The following is a 27,645-nucleotide window of genomic DNA, read 5'->3' on the forward strand; positions in this document are numbered from 1 at the left end:
CCTTATTAAGTGATATACCTTTACAAACGAAATAACGGAGGAAATGGAAGCTATTGTGATTTGTCAGACTGGACACAATGAGACAGCAAGGAATAAACATTAAAAGGCAGTAAAGCACCCTAAAAGGCACTGTACGTCTCATTCAGGGGATGACAAAATATGATCATATGCAGAGAGATGGTTCTTCCAGCATTATAATCGAATTCAGTTTGCAAAACTCTAATATTATCCTATTGGTGCCACTCACTACTTTGCTGTTTATCAGGTAACATGCTCTACACAGTAGCCAGGGAGTGAAAAACAGAGTAGTTTGATCATTCTGCATGCGTAATAAACATTACTTGCTTTAACTTACTTACCACTCGGTATACAAACTTAGCAAGTGTCACTTCCATCATACTAAATTCATTTTGCTACTATATACTGACATAACTATATAGGGAAATATACTGTTAAAACAACTGACAGTTTACTCCTATGTGCATGAGTCCAACATCCAATGTGTACCGAGGTCTCTGCACCATATATCAGTTGCTGCTACAAAGTAAAATACTATGCTAATGTATTAATAAAGATTTATAATGTGTTGTGGTTATTAAATACATGCTCAAGGAAGCACGTAAAGGCCACTTACACTATTCCTTCTGCCTTCTTCTAATGGGACAGCAGCAATAAATAAGACCTTGTATTTTTAGGCCGTGCCAGAGCGCAAGAGCTGCTCTGGCAATCTGTTGTAGGTAGAGTACGGAGAAGCCCCGCCCACATTTGTCATTGGCTTGTGTCTTTGTCTTTCGTAACTGCTGGCGTCTGATTCCTTAATCGGCTTGTTAGTCCCTCCTTAGTACAGCAGGTCATCATTTGTATTCTGCCATGGCTACTGGCCCCTTTACTTTGTTATTACACAGTGCGTGTTCCATTTTCTTTATTGAGTTCCTACATTAGGCAAAGCAGCTGGGACAATGGCAGCTGTTTGTTTCCAATGCCATAGGTCTCGCATTTAAATGGGAGACATATTTCATTGCAAATATTTTTAAAACGTGCTGTGCCTTTCATTGCAGGTATGACCTTTGGCTCAGCGCCGCAGTTTTTTTTTCCTCTAACGAGCGCTGAGGGCCCGCTTTCCTCCCTGTAGACTGCCTCGTCATTTTTCGATTCATCCAGAAATCATTAAACAGATCTGGGGCAGACGATAACACTGTCAGTCAGTCATGACATACTTCCAAATGTCCAATGAGGAGCTAGCATGAGGGACCAATGGGGAAATAGCTTTCATAGTTACCGAGGAGAAAGGAACATTTATATATTATTTATCCAGCATAAAAATAGAGTTGTGTTCCTTGTAGATGGCAGCGCATAGGAGACCTTTGCTTGGCTCCGTCTGTCAGTGATCTCAGTGCTGGTTCACGAGGTTTAAATACCAGTAGCACCATGCCAGGTTTGCGCATGTCAAGGTTTGGAGAATGCACACATGCAGTCATCCGGGCTATCCCTGTGTGAGGAAGCCCGGAGGACGGAAAAGGGGGAAGTGATGGACATTGTCGCTGCTAACCACCAGCATGATTTCTATGTGGGAGCGTTGAAAAATAAACTGGGGCTGCAAGTGATAAGCCTGCCGGTGGATGAAAGCCCTCCTGACTCTACATTTGTGGAAGAAGTGGCAGTGCTGTGTGGACAAACAGCCCTCATCACCAGACCGGGAGCGCCCAGCTGAAGGAAAGGAGGCACTGTATTTTTGAACACCCATTCACAGCAAGAGGAAAAGGGAGTGTCTGGCCCTTGCCAAGCAGGACCGCACTACTTCACCCAGTCGTCCAGGTTCACAATTGAAATATATATTGGCAAACAAATTTGCATCTTCGTAATAGGTCATGTGAAACTAGCGGAAAACACCTTAGGATTTGCATGTTGAAAATCATGTCTGAATGTATTTTGTCGTCACATGGTTTTTATTTAAGCTGTAAATCATTTTAGGAGATTTTTATTTTATTATTTAAACTCTGCAGACGTCTTTGGTGGTTTGTATAGGTGACAGGTGTTTATTTAATGATAGCAGTGCTCTGGTATTTAATAATAAGTGGTGGCAACTGGAAACGCACATGATGTGAACTTCTCGTATGCTTTGCCAGAAGTGACACATGACTTCACAACAGAGCCATCACAATTCATATCTTCTGTCAATGTTATAATTTTAAAGAATGCCCTTATACAGAAATACATTGGAAACACTCATACACACAAGCAGACATAAATGCACACAGAAATACAGACACATACATATACACATCTGCAAAGTCCCACGTGCAGCCACATACATATAAAAAAGATGCACATAAATGGCCACACATATACTCACAGGTAAAACCCGCACAACGGCAGGCAGTTTACATGCGAGCTCAAGCATACACACAAATTCACAGAAATGCACAAATACTCAATACATACACTCACAGTTAGCAAACACACATACACATTTCCAGGACCAGATACCTACTATTTTGCACTTTAATTTTATCACTTTGTTTCTTCTAAATATGTAGTTTTTTAGGTTGAGCCTAGAGGCAGCTCGCATGCGTTGCTCGCTCTGAGAGGCATGCTGTATTAGGGTATGCACTGGAAGCCCCGCCCACTCTGCACCCATATTTGTCATTGGTTTGCGTCATTGTCCTTTGAAAATGCTGGCCTCTGATTCGTACATGGTCTTGTTAATCTGGCCTTGGTACCGCCTTGTCTGCATTTGTTACTGCCCATAACGACTGGACCTTTTACTTGGCTCGTTGCACAGTCTTGTTATTTAGTGAGTGAGCACTATTTTCTTTAATGGCGTTTCCTTACTCCATTGCGGTCCGCTTTAACTTTAGCGGCTGCACTGCTTTATTTAATTCATTTGCAGCGTGGTCTGCATCAGTTCAATGTAGCACAGGCAAACAAGCATTTGCAATGCAACAGGTCTCGCATTTACGTGAGTTTCAGCTATTGGCATTGTAAATGATAATGCCTTTTATATATCTTTTGGTTTTTGAAACATAAATAAAACTCATTGTCATTTACAATGCCAATAGCTTAAACTTGCGTAAATGCGAGACCTATTGCATTGCAAATGCTTGTTATTTATAGCTCTTAATGTCCCACTTAAGTTCCTTTAAAGAGATTATACTATACTTCTACTTTTACCCAAATGACACTCGACCAAGTTGGAAAGGATGAAAAAAAGCCAAATCTGCCTCACCGGGATTCCTACCTGTCACTTGCAGATCGTTAAAGGTTTCAGCATGGTGCTTTTAACTCACTGTGACATCCAAATAATCTCCTCAACCACTACCAATTAGAATACCTGAAACCAAATGGCTGTCTGTTCAAATATAAACAACAGCTCATAAACGAATCACAATTTTTTATGTCATCCAATAACACCAGTCACTGTGTTTTTGTTAGATAATGTCCTGACAAATGGCTTGAATATCACTTCTTGCATTTAAAAACGCCTGCTCTTAACAAACCAGTGAGTGTAGGAAGGCTGCATGCAAGCGATCTCTCAGGCCATAAAAGACAGCAGACAGGGCTAAGTGCAGGGCTCAGGAGAAGTGAGAGTAAACGTTTGGCGAAGGAAAAGGCATGCAGACAGCCCGATTCCATTGTGAAAATTTGATTTGCATGCGAACAAAAGGAGGGCCTGCAAGTATTTTTATAGTTTTGATAAAATTGTAAAAATGCTTGCAGGCCTGCCTCTCGCTCGCACGTAAATCAAGTTTTCACAATAATACATCAGTAAGTAGTAGTTCCCAAACCCTTGAAGTCTGCGGTTATTGTGCCTATTCTGAAAAAACCTGGGGCAGACCCTTCTGTCCCTGCCAATTTCCGCCCCATCTCCCTCTTGCCATTTTTGGCTAAGGTGCTCGAGCGCCATGTCACCTGCGCTCTGAGCTCCTTTGTGGAGATGCATGGAGCTCTTGCTCCCCGTCAGGCTGGCTTCCGCCCCGCACACTCCACGGAGTCCGTTGTCATCTCGGTCCTGGACAACCTCAGGGAGGGTATGGATACCAATCAGCGCCAGGCCCTAGTGCTCCTCGATCTCTCAGCCGCCTTCGATACGGTGGATCATACCATCTTGCTTTCCCGTGTCAAGGCGGCGGGGATCGGGGGGACCGCTCTGGTCTGGCTCTCCTCCTTCGTGAGGGACCGCACCCAGGCTGTCCGCCTGGGTGACTTCACAGCGGACGTCCGGAAAGTTCAGTGCGGGGTTCTCCAAGGCTCTTCCCTTTCCCCCCTTTTATTCAATCTGTATGTCGCTCCTCTTATCTTTTCTCTCCAACAGATGGAGGTCGCCGTATTCAATTATGCGGATGACCTACAGCTTGTTTTCAATCTCTCCTCTTCCCCCTCTTCTGTTCTAAACTTTCAATCTGTCATGCTCCATATCAGGGACTGGATGAACCACAATCATCTCAAACTTAACCCCGACAAGACCGAGCTGGTATTGACGGGTGGCTCATCCAGCCCCTGGTCTCCTCTTTTCTGGCCCCCCTCCCTTGGCCCCTCTCCTGTACCCTCTTCCTCTGTCAAAACATTAGGCATAAAAATCAATTCTCAACTCACCCTCCACTCCCAGGTTAGCTCTGTGGTATCTTCTTCTTTCCTTTCACTGCGCACTATACGCAGGGTGTCCCGTTTCTTCACTTTCCCCGCCCTTAAGCTCATCATCCTGGCCATGGTGGTGACCCGCCTGGACAACGGCAACGCCCTATATGCCGGCATCCCCGCATATAGCCTGCGACGCCTACAGCAGATACAAAACCAGGCGGCCCGCCTGGCCTTCAAACTCCCTAAATTTCACCACTCGACCCCTCTTCTGAAATCCCTACATTGGCTCCCGGTGCGAGCTAGGGTTCAATTCAAGCTCGCCTCCATCACCTTCTTGTCCCGTCTTGGCCTAACACCAGCATTCATCTCTTCCGAGATCATTCCATACGTTCCCACCAGGGAACTACGCTCGTCCTCCCAGTCCCTCCTCTCCATTCCACGCTACCGGAGAAAGAAGTGGGGAGGTTCAAAATTTGCCACCCTTGCCCCGACCCTCTGGAACTCCCTCCCCCTTGAACTTCGCTCGATCACTTCGTACCCGCAATTCCGCAAACACCTCAAGACCTTCCTGTTCATGAAGTCCTTCGAATAACACGTCAGCAGCTTCCCCAGTCTTCTAGCCCAGGACCTTGTTAACTATAGCGCCAAGAAACCGCTGGTAGACGTGCGCTCTACAAGTAATTTTAAACTCAAACTCAAACTAATACAGCTGTTATCGATCCTCCTATAGAGAGAGATGGCCGCACGTGCTGTCTGCAATTGGTACAGTTTAAGGGTGATTTGACCAAGTTGTTAGTAACTATCAGCGTTGGGACAGCACAACACTTTGTTGTGCAGCATGTTTGCTGATAAAGAACAAAAGCCTGGACCTGAAACACATATCTGAAACATTACACGCTTGACGCAAGTTACACTTCAGTTTATTTCCCGAATCCTTGACCAGCAGCACTACGGTGATAGTGGGCTGAACGAAAGACACTGTAGGGCGCTGCGGCTCACTCATTATATATAGCAGGTTCTGACGGAATGTAACCTGGGCTGGACGGCGGCGAGTAGATGTCAAAAGCTAAAGTGCAGCATGCCGCCATAGTCACAAATGTCAATGCAGTGTCGTCAAGGGGGGCGGGGCATGCGGCAGGAAGGATGTCAGCAATGATAGGAGGGAGGGGGTGCAAGCCGAGGCGGAAACATATGGCCAACAAAAAATACAATTGGTGATGTCCGCTTCGAGGGAACAATTACACAAATGCAGGACAGATGAACAATATTGACCAACCAGAGTAAAGGAATATAGAAAGGTAGGCCAACAATCCAACTAGAAGCCCTGGTCATGTCGAATGCTCATATCCTGAATACAGCATGTCTCGAAGAGACCATACAAGCGCTGCTTAGGTGAGACCCAAAAAGGTCTAGGTGTCACCTGCACCCTGGTACCTGGCACACAAGAAAACTGTGGTATACCTACGGACTGCTGTACAATAAGACGAGGTGTACCCAGGGTGTGGGATCATACACATTAGAAACAGGCTCTACCTGCTTGATGCTTCCGGGATGTACACAGTAATCAGAGCTTTGGCAAGAATTACATATTTAGAAATGTCAATAAAGCATTACCTCACATGAATAGACGTCACCAACAGTAAGGATGTCATGTAAACAAGAGCGGCAGCCCAAGTTACATAGAAGGCAGGGTTACAATGAACTGAAATGGAAAACAAGAACAAAAGAAGAATCCCTGAGCTGGTTCAAATAACCTGCTGGCTTTGTACGGAGCTAAAAGCAAGACAGAATTTAATTGATTACAGAGCTAGTGCACAGACTCCCCGAAAACCTACAGTGAGACTCTACAACCATTAACGAATAATGAAAAAGTGGAGTGTGTGAGACAGATAGGAGCATACCAGGAGGTCCCGAATACAGATAATGAAAAGTGTAAGCATAAGGTGAACGCCGCAGGAAGAGGATGTAATTGTAACAATATCTCAGCAGGAATTATTGAATTATTTGCAATCGTATGTACAAGACATTACAAACACACAGAGAGAAAAAGAGGCTGCAAATATTTTGATTAATGCGCCCATGGGCGTCATATATTTAGGGAAGATTAACGAAAGAGTCAACAGATTATAACAGCACTATTCGGTCTAAATACTAAAACAACCCTAAAGGAAAAAGTGTACAATGTGCTCGTGACATAAGTGTGACGGCGCAAGTGACAACGTGAAGAAAACCATAGCAAGGGGCGCAACACAGTATATACAGAGTATGTACAAATTCAAGGTTCCAAGCAACAATTTCAATTGTTCATCTGAAAGTTCTCAAGGAGTTTTTTTCAAGGGAACCAAAAGATCAAAGAGCGCCAAAAGGATTTGGAGCGGATGGGCACAGGTCGACGACGTTTCGATCCTTAATAAATTAGGATCATCCTCAGGACCAGGGTCGTAAATTTCAGGGAGTGCTGTGGCCCGGGGGAGGGGGACTCTGTCAAGGAGGGTTCCGGGTAGAATGATAAGAAGGTCACGATGTGTCCAGGAGAGACATCAGAGGACTCGAGTTAATTAAAGCGTCTCGCGGGCAGGAGCGGAGCTGCGGAACCGGAGGGGCGCAGAAAGGCGCTTCAGTGTTTTAGATTAGCAGGTCAGTGGAGTCGTGGTCCAAAATTTCACGGAGGTACATCAAGCTGCCGCGGACGTGTGCGGAGCTCTACCGAAGCAGGAAGAGGAGGCAGCATCGCAGAAAGAGGCAAGAGAGGTGCAGAAAGAGGCAGGAGGTGCAGAAAGAGGCAATAGAGGTGCAGAAAGAAGGAAGAAAAGTGCAGAAAGAAGGAAGAGAGGCACAGAAACAGGCAAGTGAGGCGCAGAAACAGGCAAGTGAGGTGCAGAAACAGGCAAGTGGGGAGCAAAAGTGTAGAAACAAGCAAGTGAGGCGCGGAAAAAGGAAACAAGCAAGAGACAGAGAGATGTAAGAGGCAGAGAAAGAGGCAAGGCAAGAGAAACATATGACTAATGATCTAGTGGAAGGTGAAACTGCTGGGGCGAGGGGGGTAGCGGGCACAGGAAAAGAATTAACTAACGAGAGGTGAAATACTACAGGCGAGAGATGAAGGGAGACCAGCAGATTCGGGCACCTTAGGCCAAAAAAGAACCAGCAAAGGGTGAAACACTAGATGAAAATGGAGTAAGGCAGACCAAGAGGCAAACGATGAATCTTATCAAAAGCTAAATTCACTCGGTCACCCATTACACCAAATGCGAACAGTGGTTCTTCACTTTACAATAAAAATTAGAGATCACTGAGTAAACAACAAAAGAAGCACATCATTGTATGTATGAACTGAGACGGCTAGTACCCTGCAAAATAAATCAACAGGAGAAGGTGCAAGGTGCACCTAAGTAAAGTGGCCATGTCTTGTGCAGCAGGTGAGAGTCCAAGACAAACAAGGTCACAGGATGGAGCTGCAGATTAACTGACAGCAGGTGACAGTCCAAGGCACCAAAACCTGGAGATAAAGCTGCAGATGCCACAGTAGAATGCACTCTGAGACAAAGCTGCAGGACACTGGCATTGAGCTACAGTAAAACAGCACTGTAAAAAGAGAGACAAAAAGTTGCAGAATACCTCAATTGGCGACAATGTAAGGCACCTACGGCCTGAAGACAAAGCTACATACATAACACTGGCAACGAGCGACAGGAAAACAAACCAAGGGATCCATCTAATGGAGGCGTGAGTAAAGAAGAGCGTAAACTATGTTTATGGTGTTATTTGCCACATTTGGGTTTTGCAGCGTTTGCTTGTATGAAACTTCACCAAAAAAAAAAAAGAATGAGAACCCCACACTGAGGCTGGAAATAAAGAAGAAAGGCTGCCAAGAGATATAAACTGCCACACAATAGTAGCTGCTGAAGCCCATGGAGTCCAAAGCTCGCAGCACTACGTTCCGGCAAAGGAACTGGGTTTGAAACCGTGATGGGGCTGGCATAAAGCAGCTGAGAGGCCGTCAAGATCATTCCACGCCATGAATAAACCATCACGTGCCTGGAGGCCAACCGAGACACCACAAAGCACATCACACAGCGATCAAGGCAAAGGGAAACTGTGCTGTCAACAGCAGGCAGCCTGGGGCCCTGGGCGGCCACAGCACCAACCAGTGCAAAAGACCCGCTTGGTGGGCGCCAAGGGAGGCTGGCATCGAGGCACCCCAGGCATCTGCAATACATCATAGCCAGGGCATTAAGTGGGATGAAAAAACTGGGGGGGGGAAGGGGGTCTCTCAAAGGAGCGCGGCTGCTGGAATTAAGGGCGTGGCTTAAAACACTTAAACTAACAATCTGTGCTTAGCCCCACTGGTATTTTGTGGTTTCTGTCCATTCATCCAGATATATAACACAACAAGTAACATTAAACCAACAATAAGGCAGGACAATTGGCTTTGTCAATGGTTTTAAGTTCTATAAGATAAATAAGCAACAACCATCATATTGAAAATGCTACTCGCTCTTGTGGGCGAGGTTGTGGCACAGGCTAGAGCAGCCAACCTCTGAGCTGAGAAAACAGGTTCGAGCCTGACATCCTGTGATCCAAAAAATGAATATTACCTTGTGTAATGTAACTGGTGCTCATGTCAAGCGCTGCAAGTTTGCACTATATAAAAATGAAAAACGAGTCCCTTTGAAGGTACATCAAAGGTAGTGATGGGTTGTACTATCCCTCATGCATCAATTAGTCAACAAAACAGACACTAGCTTATTGTAAAAAACACATACGAACTACACTAACTATACACCTGCTTTACTATAGAACAAAGCCAAAAACCAAACACTACTTACTACCTCTCACAAAGGCGAGACCTATTGGCTTTGCCAATGCTTGTTAATACAATCTCTGTAGAAAACCCTTACAAAAAGGTAGTTAGATTTCAGGAAGTAGACTAACTGGTTATTCGCTGTAATCTGTGTTAGCCTGGCATACAGGGAATTAATGAAAAGGGATGAAAAATTGGCATAATTGTAGTTTTAATGTCCTCACCCAAAGAGGACGTGGGAGCGCTTTCATTAACCTCCTTTTATTTTGATATTTTCCTATCTAACCGCCCCTCCCTTTCCGCCTCCTCCCTAGCCCCTCCTTTTCCCTTTCCTGCCTGCCCTGTCTGTGTATCAGGGTCAGGCATAACGACATGACACCTCCCCCTTTGTGTTTTAAGTGTTCACTGTATTTCAGAGTTCTTCAATGAGCCGGACAGGTCTTCGAATTGTTCTTCGCGGTCGACTGGCTTGTATCTGGTCAGACGAGCTCCTTTCTCTCGTGTTGCCAATTTCCAGCGCTCGTCTGTACTCATGGTCACTGTTTCTTTCTTGACTTGACGCGTCTGTGTTCCAGTCAGGCTCTCAAGTTCGGGTATAGGCAGAGGGGTTGCACCTTTTGAAATGCGATAGGTTTCTGGTCATCCGCTTGCCTCCAGATTCGGCGGTGACCATGGTCCCTTTTCTTCTTGTCACCTGCAGTGGTGTGCAAGGTAGCGGCTGTCTGCTTTGGTTCTCCCGTCCTGTTTCATCAGCACCCAATCTCCCTCACATATGTCGGACGTCTTTGCACGCCTGCGGTGATCCGCATACTCCTTCATTTTGGACTTCTTAGCGTGATCAAGTTCTACTACGGTGCCATGGTCTGTGATTATGACTCGGGATTGTATTACCGCATCCGTAGTCGGTAGCCGGGTGGGTGGGGTTCGCCCGAGCATCAGAGTGGCAGGACATTGGTTTGTAGTGCTGTGTGGCATGGTCTGGTAAGCTCGCAGCACTTCATTTAGTGCCGGTTGAATGTCGCGTCAAGCCAGTTCAGCTTGTTGTATGGTCTTCTTGATTGTTCCCATAAAGCGTTCCACCATCCCGTTGGCCTGGGGCCACAGGGGAGTGATCTTCCAATGTTTGAAGTTCAGGTGTTTTGCAAAATCTGCAAATTCTTGTCCGTTGAACGGCGGTCCGTTGTCTGTCTTTACCACCATAGGTATTCCCCATGCCGCGAATGCTTAGTCGATGACCGGTATGACAGCAGTCGCTTTGGTGGAGGGAATTTGATGAGCGATGGAAAAACGTGAGTATTCGTCCATGATGACAACGATGCATTTCCCTGATTTCAGTGGGCCGAGGAAGTCAACGGCTACTTGTTGCCATACACTGTCCGGGAGGTACGACATCTGCAATGGGGCGGGTAACTCCTCTCGTCCCACTAATTGACAGGATGGGCAGTCTTGGAGCGTGGCTTCCACCATCTGATCTAGGGACGGGAACCAGACGCGTTCTCGTAATGCTTTCTTCGTGGCCACCACTCCTCTGTGTCCTTCGTGTGCCAGGTTGACGGTTCCTGGTCTTAATTTTTGGGGGCTCACAATTCTTCGATCTCTTAGTAGCAGCCAGTCAGCAATGATGGAGAGTTCGTCTTGGATGTGTTTGAATGCCACAAGTTCTTGAGTGTTGACAGCGTCATTCATGTTTGTGTCTTCTAAGTGTCTCCATGAGTTGGTGCGGATTCGGTGCATGATGTTTTGGATTGTGGCATCTTTGGCAGACGCTTCACGGATGGCTTCTAACGGGACCGCTGATGGACAGGCTTGGTCAATGACGAAATGTAGGTATTCTTCCGCCACAGAGCGTCGCACTTGCGTCCGGGTCTGTGGATGTCGCGACATATGGTCTGCCGGGTTTTCCACCTTCCCTGATTTGTGGATAATGGTGTAGGTGTAATCTTGTAGGCGAATTCCCCACCGTTCAATTCGTGGGGGCATCTTGGGCCCGCGGATTACCAAAGATGGTTGTGAGCGCCTGGTGATCAGTGATGAGCGTGAAGTGTTTTCCGTCTATGAAGAGATTAAAGTGTTCACACGCCCACACAACCGCAAGACTCTCTTTTACTGGTTGTGAGTAGGCCTTTTCCGTGTCGGTAAGGCTGCGACTGGCGTACGCAACAATGTGTCGCTGGTCGGCGTCATCATCATATTGTGCCAGGATTGCGCCTAACCCTACTGGGCTGGCATCCACAGTAATTTCGGTCTTCCGTTTGGCGTTGAAGTAAGCTAAGTCGATGGCCGTGCTCACCGCCTCTTTGATCTTGCTGAAGGCTTGTTCACATGTGGCTGACCATTGGAACTCTTGTCCCTGACGTGTCAGTTCTCTGAGCGGGTAGCTGATGGTGGCATAGTCTTTGATATAACAAGGGCAGTAGCTGGCCATCCCTAGGAATGAACGGAGGTCACTGACATCACGTGGTTGTGGAGTGTCAGAAAGTGCAGAAACTTTCTCGGGGTCAGGTCTCATGCCGTCCTTTGAGAAGATGTGGCCGTAGAATTTGAGTGTTGACTTGTGGAATTCACATTTGTCTCGGTTGAGTGTGAGGTTGGCGTTGAGCAGGGCGTGACATACCCGATCAAGTGCTTTGTCGTGTTCTTTCCGATTCTCTTCGAATACCAGGATGTCGTCGCTGTAGTTAAATGCGTTTGGGAGGTCTTGAATCACACGCCGGACGGCCTCCTGAAAAATCTCGTCTGCCGATGAAATTCCAAAATTGAGACATTTGTATCTGAAGAGGCCTTGGTGAGTGGTGAATGTGGTAATGTATCTCGACTTCTCATGCAATTCCAGTTGGTGGTATCCCTTGTTGAGATCTAGTTTCAAGAAAACTGTCGCTCCGTTTTGGCGCGTGATCATGTCGCTGATGTGGGGTCCTGGGCCGCTCTCTCTCGATAGCCGTGTTTGGGGCTCGCATGTCCACACACAGGCGTACCTTGTTGTCTTGACCTTTCTTGGGCACAACCACAACTGGTGACACCCATGGAGTGGGTCCTGTTGATCGCTATATGATGTCCGCTCTCAGCAGGTCCTGTAATTCGTCATCTACTGCCTGTTGCAAATGGAATGGCACTTTCCTGTGATGTTGCGCTATTGGTGTTATTTGTTCGTTGATATGTAATTTGACTTTGAAGTGAGTTAATTTCCCTAGCCCACTGAATAGCTTCGGGAATTTGTTGACAATGTCCGGCGAGTCATCCACCTTGTACAGGATTTCAACTACCTTCAGACGTTCTGCCGTTGGCAGGCTGAGGAGGCAATCTGCTGCTTCGGGGCCTTCAATTACATGAATGTGTGCTTGGATTTGCCGGTCCTTGTATGTTAGAGTAGTGCGGAACTGTCCTAGACATGGCAGTGGTTTTCTGGACATCCACGTGTAAACTCGAACTGGAGCTGGTTCCAGTCTTGGTTTGGGATTCATGCTTTGATATTCTGTGGCGCAGATGTAGTTGAGTGACGCCCCAGTGTCTAGTACAAACTTGGCAGAGTGGCTTCCTATTCGAATGTTTAGTCGCGGGTACTTCTTTAGTCTATCTGGGTCTGCCACCATACACACGTATTCATCACTATCTTGTGATATGGGAGTGAGAGAAGATGATTCTCTGGATGTTGACTGCTGGGATCTGTAAGAGCGGACTGATTGGGCGCTTGACCTTGATGAGCTAGTGGAGCGGTCTCTCCGTCCCTGTACAGCTCTCACGTGGTGACGGGATTCTGTGTTCTGTTTGGTCTGTTTCACATCCGAGCGGCGTGTTTGGCAAACAGCTTCAATATGATTTTCTCTTCCGCATCGGTGGCATTGCTGACCCATTGATGGGCACTGTCCTGCGTGGGGGTACTCTTGGCCACACCGATAGCACTGCGGTGATTTTCTCCGGGGCTGGCTGTTTCGGGTACTGCTGTGAGGAGAATTTGCACGATGCGTTCTTGCAAGTTTTCCAGGTTTGTGGCGGTCAGGCCGACGCCTCGAGTCGGTGTGAGACTGTACTGAAAGGGCTTATTCTCTGTTCTCGGTTTTGCTGGCCTCAATCTTCTTTGCATGCTCTTTGGCTTGGTCATTGATGCGGGTGAGCTCTTCTATCTCCTCGAGAGTGTAGTGCTTTTTTAGTAGTCAACGACGCAGTGACTCCGAATGGCATCCTTCAATGATGCGCAGACGAAGCGTGTCTTCAGTGTTGAATTTGTGGAATTCACAGTATCGGGCCAGGCGCCTGATGCGGGCGATGAAGTCACTCATCGATTCATCCTTCTCTTGTGATGCCAGATTGAACGTGTAGCGCTCATAGTCTAGGTTCCGTTTGTGGAGAAACTTCCTATCTAGGGCTTCTTTCACAGCTTCGTAGGATGTGGTATTGGCGGCAGGTAGTTCCTTGATGATTTGCCCAATATCTTTCCCCACTAGGTTTCGTAGAGCTATGAGTTTTTTATTGGGATCACGAACTTGGGACCCTGTCATGAAGTTTTCAAAGTCTTCAGCCCACCTTTTCCATTTGGGCCCCATGCTGTTCCCAGATGTCAGCGCCAGAGGCTCGAGAGGGCGTAAGAAGAGTACCCCCATGAGCATCGGTCCTAGTTGCAGGGCATTTTGGGTGGACCCGGTTACCGTTGTTTGCGTGGAATCGGCCTCTACAGACATGGTGGGTGGAAATGTGACTCCGGTAGCCTGTGGGGGCTTCCGGACCGCAAAATTGTTGGTTCTGGGAGGTTTCTTCTGAGTCGCCTGACTCCAAGATGGCCGCCGTGATGAGGTCTGGGTTTAACCAATGCACGGTGCCTGTTTTCAAAATGGCCGCCGGAGGGACGTGATGCCTCACTCTTACAGAGTGATTAAACTCTTGCTTCACCAGGGTAGCTATTTGATCGGACTTACCTTGGTCTTTATGGGTTGGGCATCGGTGGAGTCCCGCTCTTTGGATCGCGGGCCGCTTCAGCGAGTCGGCCCGGTGCTCGTGCCCTCCTCTCGCTGCTGGACTGCTCCACAGCGCGTCCTCGACCGTGCGTTCCTTCTGCGCCTCAGTGGTTGCGGGGAAGAGATGGGGTGGGTCAGCTGGTCCCATCTTCGTCGCCAATTTAATGTCCTCACCCAAAGAGGACACGGACGCGGGAGCGCTTTCATTAACCTCCTTTTATTTTTATATTTTCCTATCTATCCGCCCCTCCCTTTACGCCTCCTCCCTAGCCCCTCCTTTTCCCTTTCCTGCCTGCCCTGTCTGGTGTCATGTCGTTATGCCTGACCCTGATACACAGTGTCTAGAAATTACTTTTTTTTTTAATAAAGAATCGTGACTTTGGCGGTTTTCGGTAGTTACATAATTCTGTCAGATAAGGAGCAGTTAAATCAATGATCTTTTTAAGATTAAGAACTGATCAAATATCCATCAGAAATTAGGAGGTAATTTAGGCCAGCAGTTGTGAAAGGAGAGCCATGTTGGTTCCCGAGACAGCATGGTGTTAAAGTCTTTCAGAGAAAACGTATTAACCAGCTTCTTAATTTTGTCAACAAAGAAATTGGACAAATTCTCACATAAGTCTTGTGATGGTTTGATAACACTGTTAGTTGCTTCAGGACAAGCATTTTTACATAATCTTAAAACTTATTTGGTGGGATTTTTGGAATCCAAAATTCAAGTCTGGTAGAAATAGACCTGCGCTAACTTAATACTTTTATAGTACTCTTAAGCTTCATTTAAAGGCTGTTTACTCTTTGCCTCCATTACCTCTCCCAATGTCCCATTTAATGTACAAAAAATGATCGACCGAGTGAGCCGAAGACTTCTCATTGACTTTGTTGAAGCAAACGGAACTCACAACTTCTTTCAACCGAATATCAACAAAAGTTTCAGAAAATTGGCCAATTTAGAATCATAGTCTTCAGAAATAAGTAGCATTGAAATCAGGACCCCTGACAACTGAACAGGCCAGGGATTTGTTTAATGAAAATGTGACACATAGATGTAATACGTTCTTTATCCAAACTACAAATTCAAAGGTGAATACATCTCTATAAAAATGAACCCCGCAATACGATGTCATGGTATCAGTGATTAAATGCTATGGTTCTGTTTTTCACTAATACCCAAGAACCCATGAACCATGACAACAAGGCATTTGCTAATGCATTATTTGGCTCCTCATATATGTTCTGCGGTGCAAACCTGGTCTATAACACTGCTCACAACTGAAGTGCGTTGGTTTGCATCCTGCCACCAGTATCTAAATGGGTAAATAATTGGAGTAGCATTAAAATGGCAATATCTGAGATACAAGTGCAATTGGAAATATACTTTATTTTGTATTATTATCGTTCGTTAAAATGATAACACACATTCTTCACTGAACTCAGGCATCGAATCACAAATGGTGCACCTCTCTACCCACCAGTTCTTTTACAAGTCAGCATATTGGCGCGATTATCATAAACTTCAACATTACCTGTGGTCAAATTTGTCTATAGCACTTGAAATGTGCTTGGGATAATTGTAGTCACAGACATAGAAGTTGTAATCATTCTCAGGAATGAGGTCCACATCATGTAGTATAAGGCAATCCCAATCTTCTTCCTTCATTGCTTCCTTTATTCCAATATTAAGAAGCTTTGCTCTGTTAAATGTGCCATTTCCTGCCTAAAAAATGAAATTACATCTTTATTAACACTATTCCTTTGGTCGGTTGCCAACAGTGGAAAGAAACACATAAGAGGTATTAGTGAAAACAACGTGCAAAAGAAACCAAAAGTTACTTAGTAGAGCTAATAATTTCAAAGCAGCCCATCCAATGAACACGGGTTAAGGAGTCAGTAAGTGAAACAAAAAACTGTCATTGATGACTGAGTGATATACGTAAGCACTACTCTTGGAACTGTGGTGAAGGAGGTAGTGCTTGTAGTATCCTAGTAGCAGCTGCATGCAGACGGTAGGTGTTTGGGTGTTTTGGACAGTTGGGGTACCTTCAAGCCCCTATTACGTTGGCTTTGTCTAATTGCCCATGCTGCTGAGAGGAATCTAGAGCATTTCGTTGAATGTTAAAAGGCTTGATACTATATGGATATACGGCCTGATTCACAAAGGTAAACTTACACTTGGTAGTAAGTTGTCTACTTTCTTGTAATTCACAAACTATGTGCAGAGTTCTACGATTCCACACTCCCTATGAGTGAGGAGTTATTTGCGCCTGGACACTCTGCAGTCGGGCTGGAGAACTCTGCTCACATAAGTATAGGGAGTGTGCGAAGGAGCAAAACTCTGCATGTGCCAGCATATTGGTTGATTCTTCCACTTGTTCCGGTATTTGTGCAACACACGACTTCTCCAGACATAGCGGTCTGTGGACAAATATATGCATCTAACCTGATGATGGTCTTGTGCAAGTGTTTGAAGGAGACAAACCATGACTACAAAATTCTGTATTGATAGCTGAGACTGGTGACTAATCGGGCAAACATGAAAGAGCCATTAAGGTACAGCCAATGTCCAGTTTTTATGATTTGTCTTAGGTTATATCTGTCTTTGTGGCTCATATGTATTTGTCCACACTGACTGTTGAAATGGAACTCAACTAAATTATTTTCGAAAGGCAACCGTCAATTTGCTGTAACTGTTAGCTTTGGCCCAAACTATTTTTCTTAACACTCCAGTGTAAACAAGTATAAGATTTACTTAAAAAACTTCTTATGAACGTGAATTAAATGGAGGATTAGGCACCCGATTGATTTTTTCAATGACCTAATTTTGTTCCGTGAAATGAAGTAAGAAATGTATCAAATGGAAATTCCTCGAGAAGACCTTTCTTGTTTGTTTACAGACCAGCTTTCCATGGAGGTAATTGGGTAGGCCTGTTTTATTCATCACAGTGGATGAAGAGTAAACATCTAGGGATATGCTGATCTTAGTAAGAATGAAGGTGGTATCAAAAAGACAAACAGTGGCAAAAATCGTTTTATAGTGTAAAAAAAAAAAAAAAAGCAAATTAGAAACTCCAGTAGTATCTGACTGATTCACATGAGCAGGTTTTTTAAAGCAGGAGTCACACTAAGAACAGCAACGGTTAAACCTCTTTAAGGGGAAAAAGCAATGGACCTATGATTGTGAAGGCACCCAAGCAGCTCTTAACCTGAAACTTTATTCGTCCCATACGCATATCTTGCTCTCAGTTTCAATAATTTACACAATACGGTTGTTTACTATGAACCTGGTGGTGGTTGTTGCAAGATGTTGTGTGATGGTTGCTTTTTTCATATCACAAATGTCCACTTGTGACCTGGATTAATACTGTGTTTAGGATGAATGGTGTTCAACGAAACCTGTGCACTAAGGCATCCAATTGCTAGTTGTGTAGCATTTGTATGGTCGTCCATCTGACTTTAAGCATCCCAAATTGTATTGTTGGAACAAGTATAAACAAAAGAGGAGTTAAAGTGGTGGCAGAGACGAGAAGGAGAATCCCAGGCTTCAAGCAAAGTGATCACGAACAACAGTCTGTCACGGTGCAGGGAGCTGGTATTTGATTGAGGAAATAGCGAACAAGGGAGAGAGCAAGAAAAGCATGGAATGCAGAAAGAAAAAGAAAGAAAAAGAAAAAAATCTCCCCAAATGAAAGCAGTGGAAGGATAAAGCTAAACTATTTAAAATGGCTTTAAAGAGGTTATGACCCAGGGCAGGACAGGACAAACACAAGAAGAGGAAGGAAGGCCATGAAATAAGAAGCAAGAAATGAAATTGACAAGCAGCAAACAATGTCAAGCAATGCGCTGTCACAAAGCCCACTGTAAGTATTGGTACTGTTCACAATCGGTGTATTTCAACGGACTGCTAAAAGCTGTCGGTCAAGGCTATTACAGCGCGGGGTATGACGGGGGCACAGGGCTGGCAGGGGCTACTTGGCCTCAGCCGTTGTGGTAATTTGCCACTAGTGACCTGGGATTCGCCCTACTATGGCTCTGCAAACTGGACCATGTACACCCACTTCACACATGACTGTTCGGGTAGCAAAGGAAGACAAAGGATTCTTAGAGAGGTAGTATGGGGCACAAGAGCTCATAACTCAACAAGCAACCAACAGGCACAGTTACATTGTTGAGCAGCCTAGTGCTCACCTTTTATTCAAAAGAAATGAATTCACCTCTCACAGCGCAACCACATACTGCATAGTGCAATTAGGGCTCTCAACTATAGTGCTATAATTCTCTTTGTGATCTTAAGTGAGGTGCCACGCCCCTTTTGTAGCCCCTCCCTGCTATCAGAGTATCCGAATGTCCAGAGCTCTCGGTGCATTGCAAGAGTATAGCCCTGGGTCAGGTATAGATCGAGTTTACTCAAAAGTACCCCAAAGACTAAATCAGTGCAAGTATCTTTTCTATTTATCTGGTAAAAGTCTAAAATTTGTGAGGCGGAATTCTTCTGCTCGCTCTGTCTCTCGTTCCACTATGTTAGGTCCCATTGTTACCTGCGTCACTGTGGGTGCAGTTTTGGTGGTGCAGGCAGATGCAATCTGTGTTCCCGCGCCTGCAGCAACAGCTTCTGTACTGTAGAGACTGTGGTTGCGCCGTTGCGACCTTACTCAGAATCTGGCCACCGGAGGAATTCGGCACAGCAGCATTACATGGAAGTAGCGGCCCAGTCCTGGTAAACAGAGGCACTTATATGGAAGCCTTTAAGCAGGTAGTCAGTGCGCTGGCTGTGACAGGCGGGCAACTAGAACATTTCCGGGGAGGGGGGGGGGGGGGCTAAGTCTTCCAGCCATAGGCAGAGTGGCTGTAAGAAAGGGTGAAAACACAACAAAAGCCTCTAACGAGTAAATGGTCTTTTAAAGACCTGTGAAGTACTCGGGTGCGGCTGCATTTAGACGGACGCCAGCCCGCGATGCTGTCTTAGCCGGGCTGACACACATGGGTGTTGCGCGCCTGGGCTGTGACCTCAGCAGTGGCGGCACCAGTCTCTTGGGGACTTGGCTGGGTATCAAGCGACACAAGTACGTTTGGCACTTTGAAGGCTCAGAGCAGTTCACAGCAAGAACTGCTCGGGGAGACAACTCCACAACTCAGATCGCTTCCGATTCTGTTCCCTTTTGGTTGCCACTTCCTCGTTCTCCCTCATACAAGGAATATGCTGGACTTTTCCCCTTGGGCAGTCTCGTCCCCTGCAGGGCCAGGCACATTAATTCCCTCGCTCAGCAGCAGGCAGGTTTAGAGACTAAGAGGAAAATCAACTTCTGCAGCAAAAATTGTAGACTTGCGGTGATTTTCCTTCACCTCTCAGACAATGGCTGTTACACAAACATCAGCTTCATCAACACAGCAATACTTCAAATACTCTGTGCTCCACTGTATACCTTGCTCAAAAAAAACTTGGAACTGGAACAAAGTGAGGTGGTTTGAATCCCACTCTTAGACTCATTTTCTAGGAAGGCGATGTGGAGCTACTGTCTAAGGTTTCAGAACTGGTTTTATGCATTTTCTATCAGACGTCATTTTCCGCTGCCTCTCGGTCACATCATTTGTGAACGCTGACAGCTCTCGTTGGATCGCAGCAGGAGTATCCTAAATAAGGGCACAATGAAGTACAAGTTCTCTGCATCTGCCAATCAACCTTCCTGAAGCAGTGATCATGGATAGACTAAAGGGCAGACAGTGCCTAGCAACTTCCTTCCTTTGAAGGATAGAAACTGCGGTCACACCCCCAACTCATACTATATACTAAATGGCAGTGCTTAGGAAGAACTAAGCAGCATCCTCTACTAACAAGTAACTCACTGCATTTCTAAGGGCAGCCCTGTCACTGTCCTTCATCACATCATTATCTGGGTCTCCACACTCCAGCAGCAGGAATGCAGTCAATGTGCTGTCACCTTCTGGGAAAGCTGTATCCACTGTCTATCATGCGCCATAAAAGCACTGCCAGTTCCCTTTGCACTGGAACTGGGTATACTGTACATGGCAACATTTGAGGAAAGATGGATCCCTGCCCTTTAATGTCAATAGGTCTGTATGGGGAAGATATTTAAATTGTATAACAATGATTCGGCACGGGAGTACTGAAGAACTAATCATTTTGGTGACTGGGTAAACACTAGATTAGAAGATATCAAATTTACCAACAAGTATAGTAAAACCGAAATTAATTTCGTAGATTTAATTAGAAATGTTGAAAGTAGGATATAGACCGCACTTTTCAATAAGGAAACAAACAACAATTCTCTCTCCATTATTCAAGCTTCCATCAGATAAATTGCAAAGATAACCTACCTTACAGTCAATTCCTGTGTTTAAGAATTAACAATAACACCTATGATTTATTGGTTAAATTGTGAGAAAAACTTTCCATATAAACTCTGTGAACAGTCTGTCAAGAGGGCTTGATACACTCCTAGAGAAAGCTTACTAAAACCTACAAAAAATGCATCCTCCTGCAAAATTAATAAATTGTATGTTGGAACTGCACAGCTTGGCCTGCTGAAATCCTACCCCCCCCTAAAAAACATATTTGCCTTTAAAACAATGAGAAACGTATGTGATGCCTTGATAGGATCAAACATGTTCCATGTATGTAAACATATATTGTTGAGATCCATGTTAGGCATACAGCCCATAACAGAACTCTACATATAGTTTGTAGCAATACTGTTGAAGGCACATAAATAAGCTACAATATTACAAAGATCATACATAAGGAATTTACCAACTGTAACACTACAAATGTGGTGTATAGTAATTTCTGTCCATGTGAAAACGCTTATATTGAGAAAACCTCACAAGACAACAGAAAACGGAAAAAACAAAATAAATCTTGTGTGAGATACAAGACTCAGAATGTCCCATTAGTACATCACTTTTTCGACACAGGTTTTCAGAAGTAGAATTTAAATAGCGTGTCCTGAAACAGATCACAAGGACCGGGAATGATATGCAATCCAGTTTACTATAGCATGAGGCAAAAATACCCATGAAGCTCCATCCTGTTCAGAAGGGCTGAATTAACTTTCAGATTAATCACACCCTTCAAACATATACAATACATCAAGATGCTCAGGCTTCTTTACCACCATGCCTCCAAACTTCCACATCAGTGGACTTTAAAACTAGGAGTTCTCGACTGCGGTTCCAAAATAAAGATGTTTCAAATAGAACATATGCAGTATAAATATCTGCTGGACCGTACATCAGCACCCATAAAATGACGCCAGCACACATGAACATTCAACCTTCCATTAATAATTGAAAAGACTGCTTGACAGCAGCCAACAATATGGTTTCTAAATCTTTTGACACACAAACACAAAATAGGGAACCTTTAAGCATTTTTGACAATAAACGGTTGTGAGCTATAATTCCCATGGGGAAATAGAAGTAAATTGGTCACCATGCAATGATGTGCTCCCAAAATGGGGGTCAGTGTTCCTCATAAGGCACAAAGAGTGTCAAGACAAAGAGAGAAGTAACTGCAAGGTGCTGAACCAGTTTCTAAGGGACAGTCAACAAGAGTATTTCTTGTTGCCCTCACATATGGGGATGTCATGCTTCATCATCGGGCGGGTGCTCCTCGTCAGGCTGGCTCTGCAATGCCCTAAGGGTCCCCCGAAGGGTCACTCTAGGAGAGATCTTATTTTCCTCATTGTTGGAGGAGTGTGAGGGTGTCCTAAAAATAGTAGAAAGTAGAAATACTCTTGTTGACTGTCCTTTAGAAACTGGTTCAGCACCTAGCAGTTCCTTCTCTCTTTGTCTCAACACTCTTAGTGCCTTATCAGGAACAGTAAACCCCATTTTGGAAACATATATTGTCTTGGAGCACGGGTACTGGACCTTTATCAGCTCCAAGTCCCCTTTCTTCTTTTTGTTGATACACCATGCAATGATGCCATCATGGTCACAGTGGCATCAAAAATTCCATCGGCAACAGAAGAGAATTAGGATCACCGACTTAAGCAGCAGTCTGATGAGTCTCTGGAGACGTGCAGACTCACCTTGTTGTTTCCAGCAGGAGGTCACAATCACAGGATGAAACCACAACAAATGCCAGTTACTTCCAGAGAGTCCGTCTTGAGGTGCACTTTAAAACTTCAATTAAAGTGCACCTCAAGACGGATTCACTGGAGGTATTACTCAGTACAATTACGATTACCATAAGGCCATGAGAATGACCACGCCCCCTGGGGCAGGGCCTGGATAATAGCCTTGCCTTTAAGGCTTACAAGCATCTATGCACTTTGCCTTTAAGAACCTCAAGGAACACTCTGCTCCCAGCATGCCCCACAGGTGACAGTTAGGTCAGTTCTTTTTGTAAAGGCGTACTGAAACACTTTAAATCTTGTACTCACATTGCTCGTCCGGGGAGGCGTGCTTATGACCTTGATGAGTATACCCCTGGAAGAGAACTAGGATTACAGGTAAGTAACTTATCCTTCTCTTCCAGGGGATACTCATCAATAGTCATAAGCAGTGAATAGAATAGCAAGCCCATACATCACACTTCGCGGACGAGCAATTCAGCACTATAAATAAAAGGACAGGGATATAGTTGAAACCACAATCAACCAAATAGATTTCTCAGAGATGCACGACCTACTAGAGCATCTGCCTGAGCATCTGCATCTAAGCAGTAATGGCGAGAAAAAGTATGAACAGACCGCCATGCAGCTGCTTTGCAGATTTCTGCTATGGCAATGTTCCTAAGGAGGGCCGTAGAAGAGGCCTTTCCTCTGGTTGAATGTGCTTTAGGCTTTCACTGAAGAGATTTATTAGCCAACTGATAGGCCAAAGAAATGCAGGAGACAATCCACCTTGAAATGGACCTCTTAGACGCTGCTAAACCAGTATTAATAAGACCGTAATTGACAAATAGTCGATCCGTCTTTCTTATATCTTTAGTCTTGTCCAGATAAAACTTCAACATTCTCTTAAGATCTAAGGAGTATAAGGCCCTCTCAGTGGGAGTAGAAGGGTTAGAGAAAACAGTAGATAGTGATTCCCTGATTAATGTGGAAATCTGAGACAACCTTGGGCAGAAAACTAGGATGAGTCCTTAGAACTACCCTATTTGAATGAAACACAGTATAGGGTTCCTTACAACACAAGCTTGCAACTCGCTGACTCTACGAGCATACTTAATAGCCATCAAGAAGGCTACTTTCCAAGACAAGTGCTGCAGGGAGGACTTGTGTATTGGTTCAAAAGGTGCTCCCAATAGTTTGGTAAGGACCACATTGAGCTCCCACAGAGGAGAAGGGGCTCGTACTGGTGGATACACCTTTTTTAACCCTTCAAGAAAATCTTTCACCACTGGCATCTTGAAAAAAGAACCCTGCGTAGGTGATTTCCTATATGCCGTAATTGCTGCTAAGTGTACCTTAATAGATGTGAATTGCAGGCCCGACTTAGCCAGATATAAAAGATACGGCAGAATGACCCGTTCATGTCCTCTAACTGGGTCATGACCATTATTCAAGCACCATATGTAGAAATGCTTCTACTTGAAAGCGTAGGAAGCCCTGGTAGAAGGTCTCTTAGCTTCCTTAAGGATGTTCATACAGTCTGCAGGCAAGTCTAGGTGTCCATACTGCAAGACTTCAGGAGCCATGCTGTCAGCCTGAGCGAAGGAAGGTTGGGATGAAACACTCTCCCCTGGCTCTTGGACAGCAGGTCCGGATGGCAAGGCAACCTCCTGTGTGGGACCTCAGAGAGTTGTAGAAGGTTCGGGTACCACCACTGGCGCGGCCACTCCGGAGCCATCAGAATCATCCTGGAGTTGGTCTTGTAGAACTTGGTGATCACTGCCGGGATGAGAGGTAGCGGAGGAAAAGCGTAGAGTAAGCTATGAGACCATCTTATCAATAGAGCTTTCCCGCTTGAACCTGTTTGGTGAAACCTGGATGCGTAGACGTGGCATTTGGCGTTTGCTGCATCTGCGAACAAGTCTATGCCCGGAACCCCCATCTTTGAAAGATGTCTTGAGCTACCTCGTTGTTTAGCACCCAGTTGTGCGCTTCTACGAACTCTCTGCTTAGGAAGTCTGCCTGGACGTTTAGAACGCCCGGGACGTGGACCGCCGTGATGGTGAGGTGTCTTGCCAGTAACCACTTCCAAATTGCTTGTGCCTCCTGGGACAGAATTCTGGACCTGGTGCCTCCCTGCTTGTTCAGATAAAACATCGTCGTGGTGTTGTCTGTCTGAATCAAGAGGGGGTTGTATCGAAGAGACGGGAAGAAGGACTTGAGGGCTAGCTATATGGCCCTCAGCTCCAGTAAGTTGATATGATATCCCCTCTCTGTGTCCGACCATAGCCCTTGCACTTGAAGGTGATCCATATGAGCACCCCAACCCTGTAGGGAGGCATTTGTAACTATGGTCTGAGTCGGAGTCTCTTGATGGAAGGGAACACCTTTCATTAGATGCGACCTCTTTGTCCACCACCTGATGGAGTCCCTGGCAGACTGGGGAAGAGTAATCCAATCCTCCCAACTGCCTGACGCTTGCACCCACTGGTCTTCTAGAGCCTGCTGCAGGGGGCGCATGTGCAATCGGGCATTGGGGACGATGAAAATGCAGGAAGCCATGGACCCCAGGAAAGAGGACACTTGTCTGACCATCGGGTGGAAAGGCAGTAGGAGTTCTTGGCACTTCATCCTGATCGATGAAAATCTCTCCGCTGAAGGATACAAGCTTGCCTCCACGGTGTTTAGCGACGATCCCAGGTAGTGAATGTTCTGAGTCTGGTTGAGAATCGATTTTTTGAAATTGACTCGTAGGCCCAGTTTGTCCAGAATCTGGAGACTGTAGGAGAGATACAACTGAAGTAGGGCTGGAGTGGAACTCTTCAGAAGCCAGTCGTCCAGGTATGGATAAATAAATATTCTTCGCCTGCAAAGAAAAGCCGCCACCACTGCCATGCACTTTGAAAAAGTCTGTGGGGCTGACTTCAGTCCGAATGGTAGAACTCGGAACTGATAATGGCGCAGAGCAACCTGGAAACTTAGAAATTTCCGATGTTTTCTGGACACTGGAATGTGAAAATAGGCGTCCTGCAGATCTATGGAGCACATCCAGTCTCCTTGATGTAAATGAGGGAAGATCTGGTGCAGAACAAGCATCCAAAACTTTTCTTTGCGGCTATATTTGTTCAAGTTGCGTAGGTCCAGAATTGGTCTGTACTCCACTGAAGGACCTCTTTTTGTGACCAGGAAATATCGAGAGTATATCCTATGGCGCCTCTGATGAACAGGAACATACTCTATGGCTTTCTTCCGCAGAAGATTGTTTACTTCCTCGTGTAAAATAGGATGACACAAGCGGAGTCCTCCACTCGGAGGAATCAATGGCGGTGGGGTCTTGAATCGTAGCAGATAACCATTCTTGACAATATTTAACACCCATTTGTTGTCGGTTTTATGTCTCCACTCCTCCAGATGACCAGCGATACTTCCTCCTACCGGAGTGCACAACGTGTTTAAAGGAAGCACTCCCTCATTGCTTTGATGGTTGCTTTGAGGTAGAGGTCTTCTGCTTATTGTTCCCTCTTCCTCTTCCTGGTCCTCGTTGGTGAAAATGAGATCTCTGTTGCTGCTGATGACCCTGCGACGACCACTGAGAGGTTTGACCCCTCTGCTGAAATGGGCGTTTATCGTAGGAGCGAAAATGCCTGCAAAACTCTTTCTTCTTTTCCAGCCCCACAGCTTTTACTGTGTCCAATTCTGCTTTCATCTTTGTCATTTCATCGACGGCATGCAGATCGAAGAGAGAAGACCCATTGAATGGTAGATTGGTAATCTTCCGCTGTACCTCAGGCTTAAGGCCAGTCAACCGTAGCCACGCAGAACGCCTTGAACAGATACCATGGGAGTACCCGTGAGCAGCCAGATCAGCCGAATCAGCCGAAGCACTAATAATCTGATTCGCCACAAGACCTCCCTCTTGCAGTATTTCCCCAAAATCTTGCTTATCTTCTTTAGGGAGTTTGTCCGCAAAACGGCCCAGAGAATCCCACAAGGATCTATCATATTGTTAAAGATTGCAGGAATCGCAGTTAGCATGAGCTGAAAGCCATTTTGTCATTGGCAGCCATTTTAGTTAGCCATGTGCTTTCTCCCTCTTCCAGAGCTTGGCACATGCTCAGAGAGACCTGTAGCTGCCAGAATGCACCTGCTCCTAGTACAGAACTGTCAGGCTGTTCTAACTGATGTCAGCAACTCATTACTCCTACTTGTTGACTGCATTTTCTGTATGACCATCTATGTGTGTAACTCTTCTCATGTTTACTTGCTCCGCCTTCTTTTGAGCACCTGTGTGGGTATATAAGGCCCCTGTTCTCTGTACTCCTTAGAATGCCTCCTACAGTTGCTTGAGGGTACTGTGTGACGTAGTCTCCCTCACCTGAGGTTAATAAATTCATTGTTTTTATATTACAGCTTCTGTGCCAATCTCTTCTTTGTTGGTTTAAAAGGACCAGGTGTATCAGTGAACCCCTTTGAGGGTTTTTATTTCTTCAAATGGCGCCCGAAACATGGACCTCATCAGAGAACCGGCTATCCAAGGGAGTGGTCTTGATGGGAGACAGGAATCTACTGAGGAGGACAGGATAGGAATCTACTAAGGAGGTACCCTGCGCACTGAGATTCTCTGTCTCTGCAGCCCAATAAATTTCTTGTCTTCCCTGATCTGGCGCTCCAGGATGTAGCCGCTCCTGATTGAGAACCTTTTTGGCGTGAGTATTTTAAAACGACCGTTTTTAGAACTAACCAACTGAACGTGCAATTTCCACGTAGGGAGCCACTGTGGCAGTATGTGATTTCTTTGTATTACTTAAATATCCTGATCCTCACACTGTAGGGTAAAACACTATAAATAATGTTTTAGGTAACATTAGCTGAAGGAAATATTGCATATTTTGTTAAGAGCACACAGGGATATCACTGTTTTCTTGAGATATAATACAAGTGTAAGAAATGTGCAGGTGGGGTTATCCCATTAAATACCATTATCAAGGGATAGCAGCATTTGTAAGGCATATGCAGAGATAGCTCTGCCATGTATATAGCACAAATGGTTTTAGCTTAAAAATTACTGTGCAAAGGCTGAGATAAGGAGGCGATGGGATTTAGTATGCATTCATGCGCCCTTATGTTACACTAGTACAATTGCTAAAGGAATTGGTGGTTGGCTATTAATGTTTTCTAGCTAGCTCAATGTGCTATTTACCTCCTACAAGTGTATTTGTGCCCAGCTGCCACAAATAGGGGT

The 27,645-nt window shown here is 45.4% G+C and overlaps 1 protein-coding gene across 1 annotated transcript in view; it reads right to left on the bottom strand.

The window, feature by feature from the left end:
* The window catches only part of LOC146801653 (beta-1,4-galactosyltransferase 3-like), a 745,947-nt gene that overhangs the window by 244,993 nt on the left and 473,309 nt on the right, over positions 1–27,645 (bottom strand). Inside the window, exon 4 of the mRNA XM_085621135.1 lies at positions 15,855–16,045. Within this exon, the coding sequence (XP_085477261.1) occupies positions 15,855–16,045 (191 nt within the window). The remainder of the gene's footprint in view (positions 1–15,854; positions 16,046–27,645) is intronic.

The sequence above is a fragment of the Triturus cristatus genome, chromosome 8 (genome assembly GCF_964204655.1).
Source record: "Triturus cristatus chromosome 8, aTriCri1.1, whole genome shotgun sequence".
Taxonomy (NCBI): domain Eukaryota; kingdom Metazoa; phylum Chordata; class Amphibia; order Caudata; family Salamandridae; genus Triturus; species Triturus cristatus.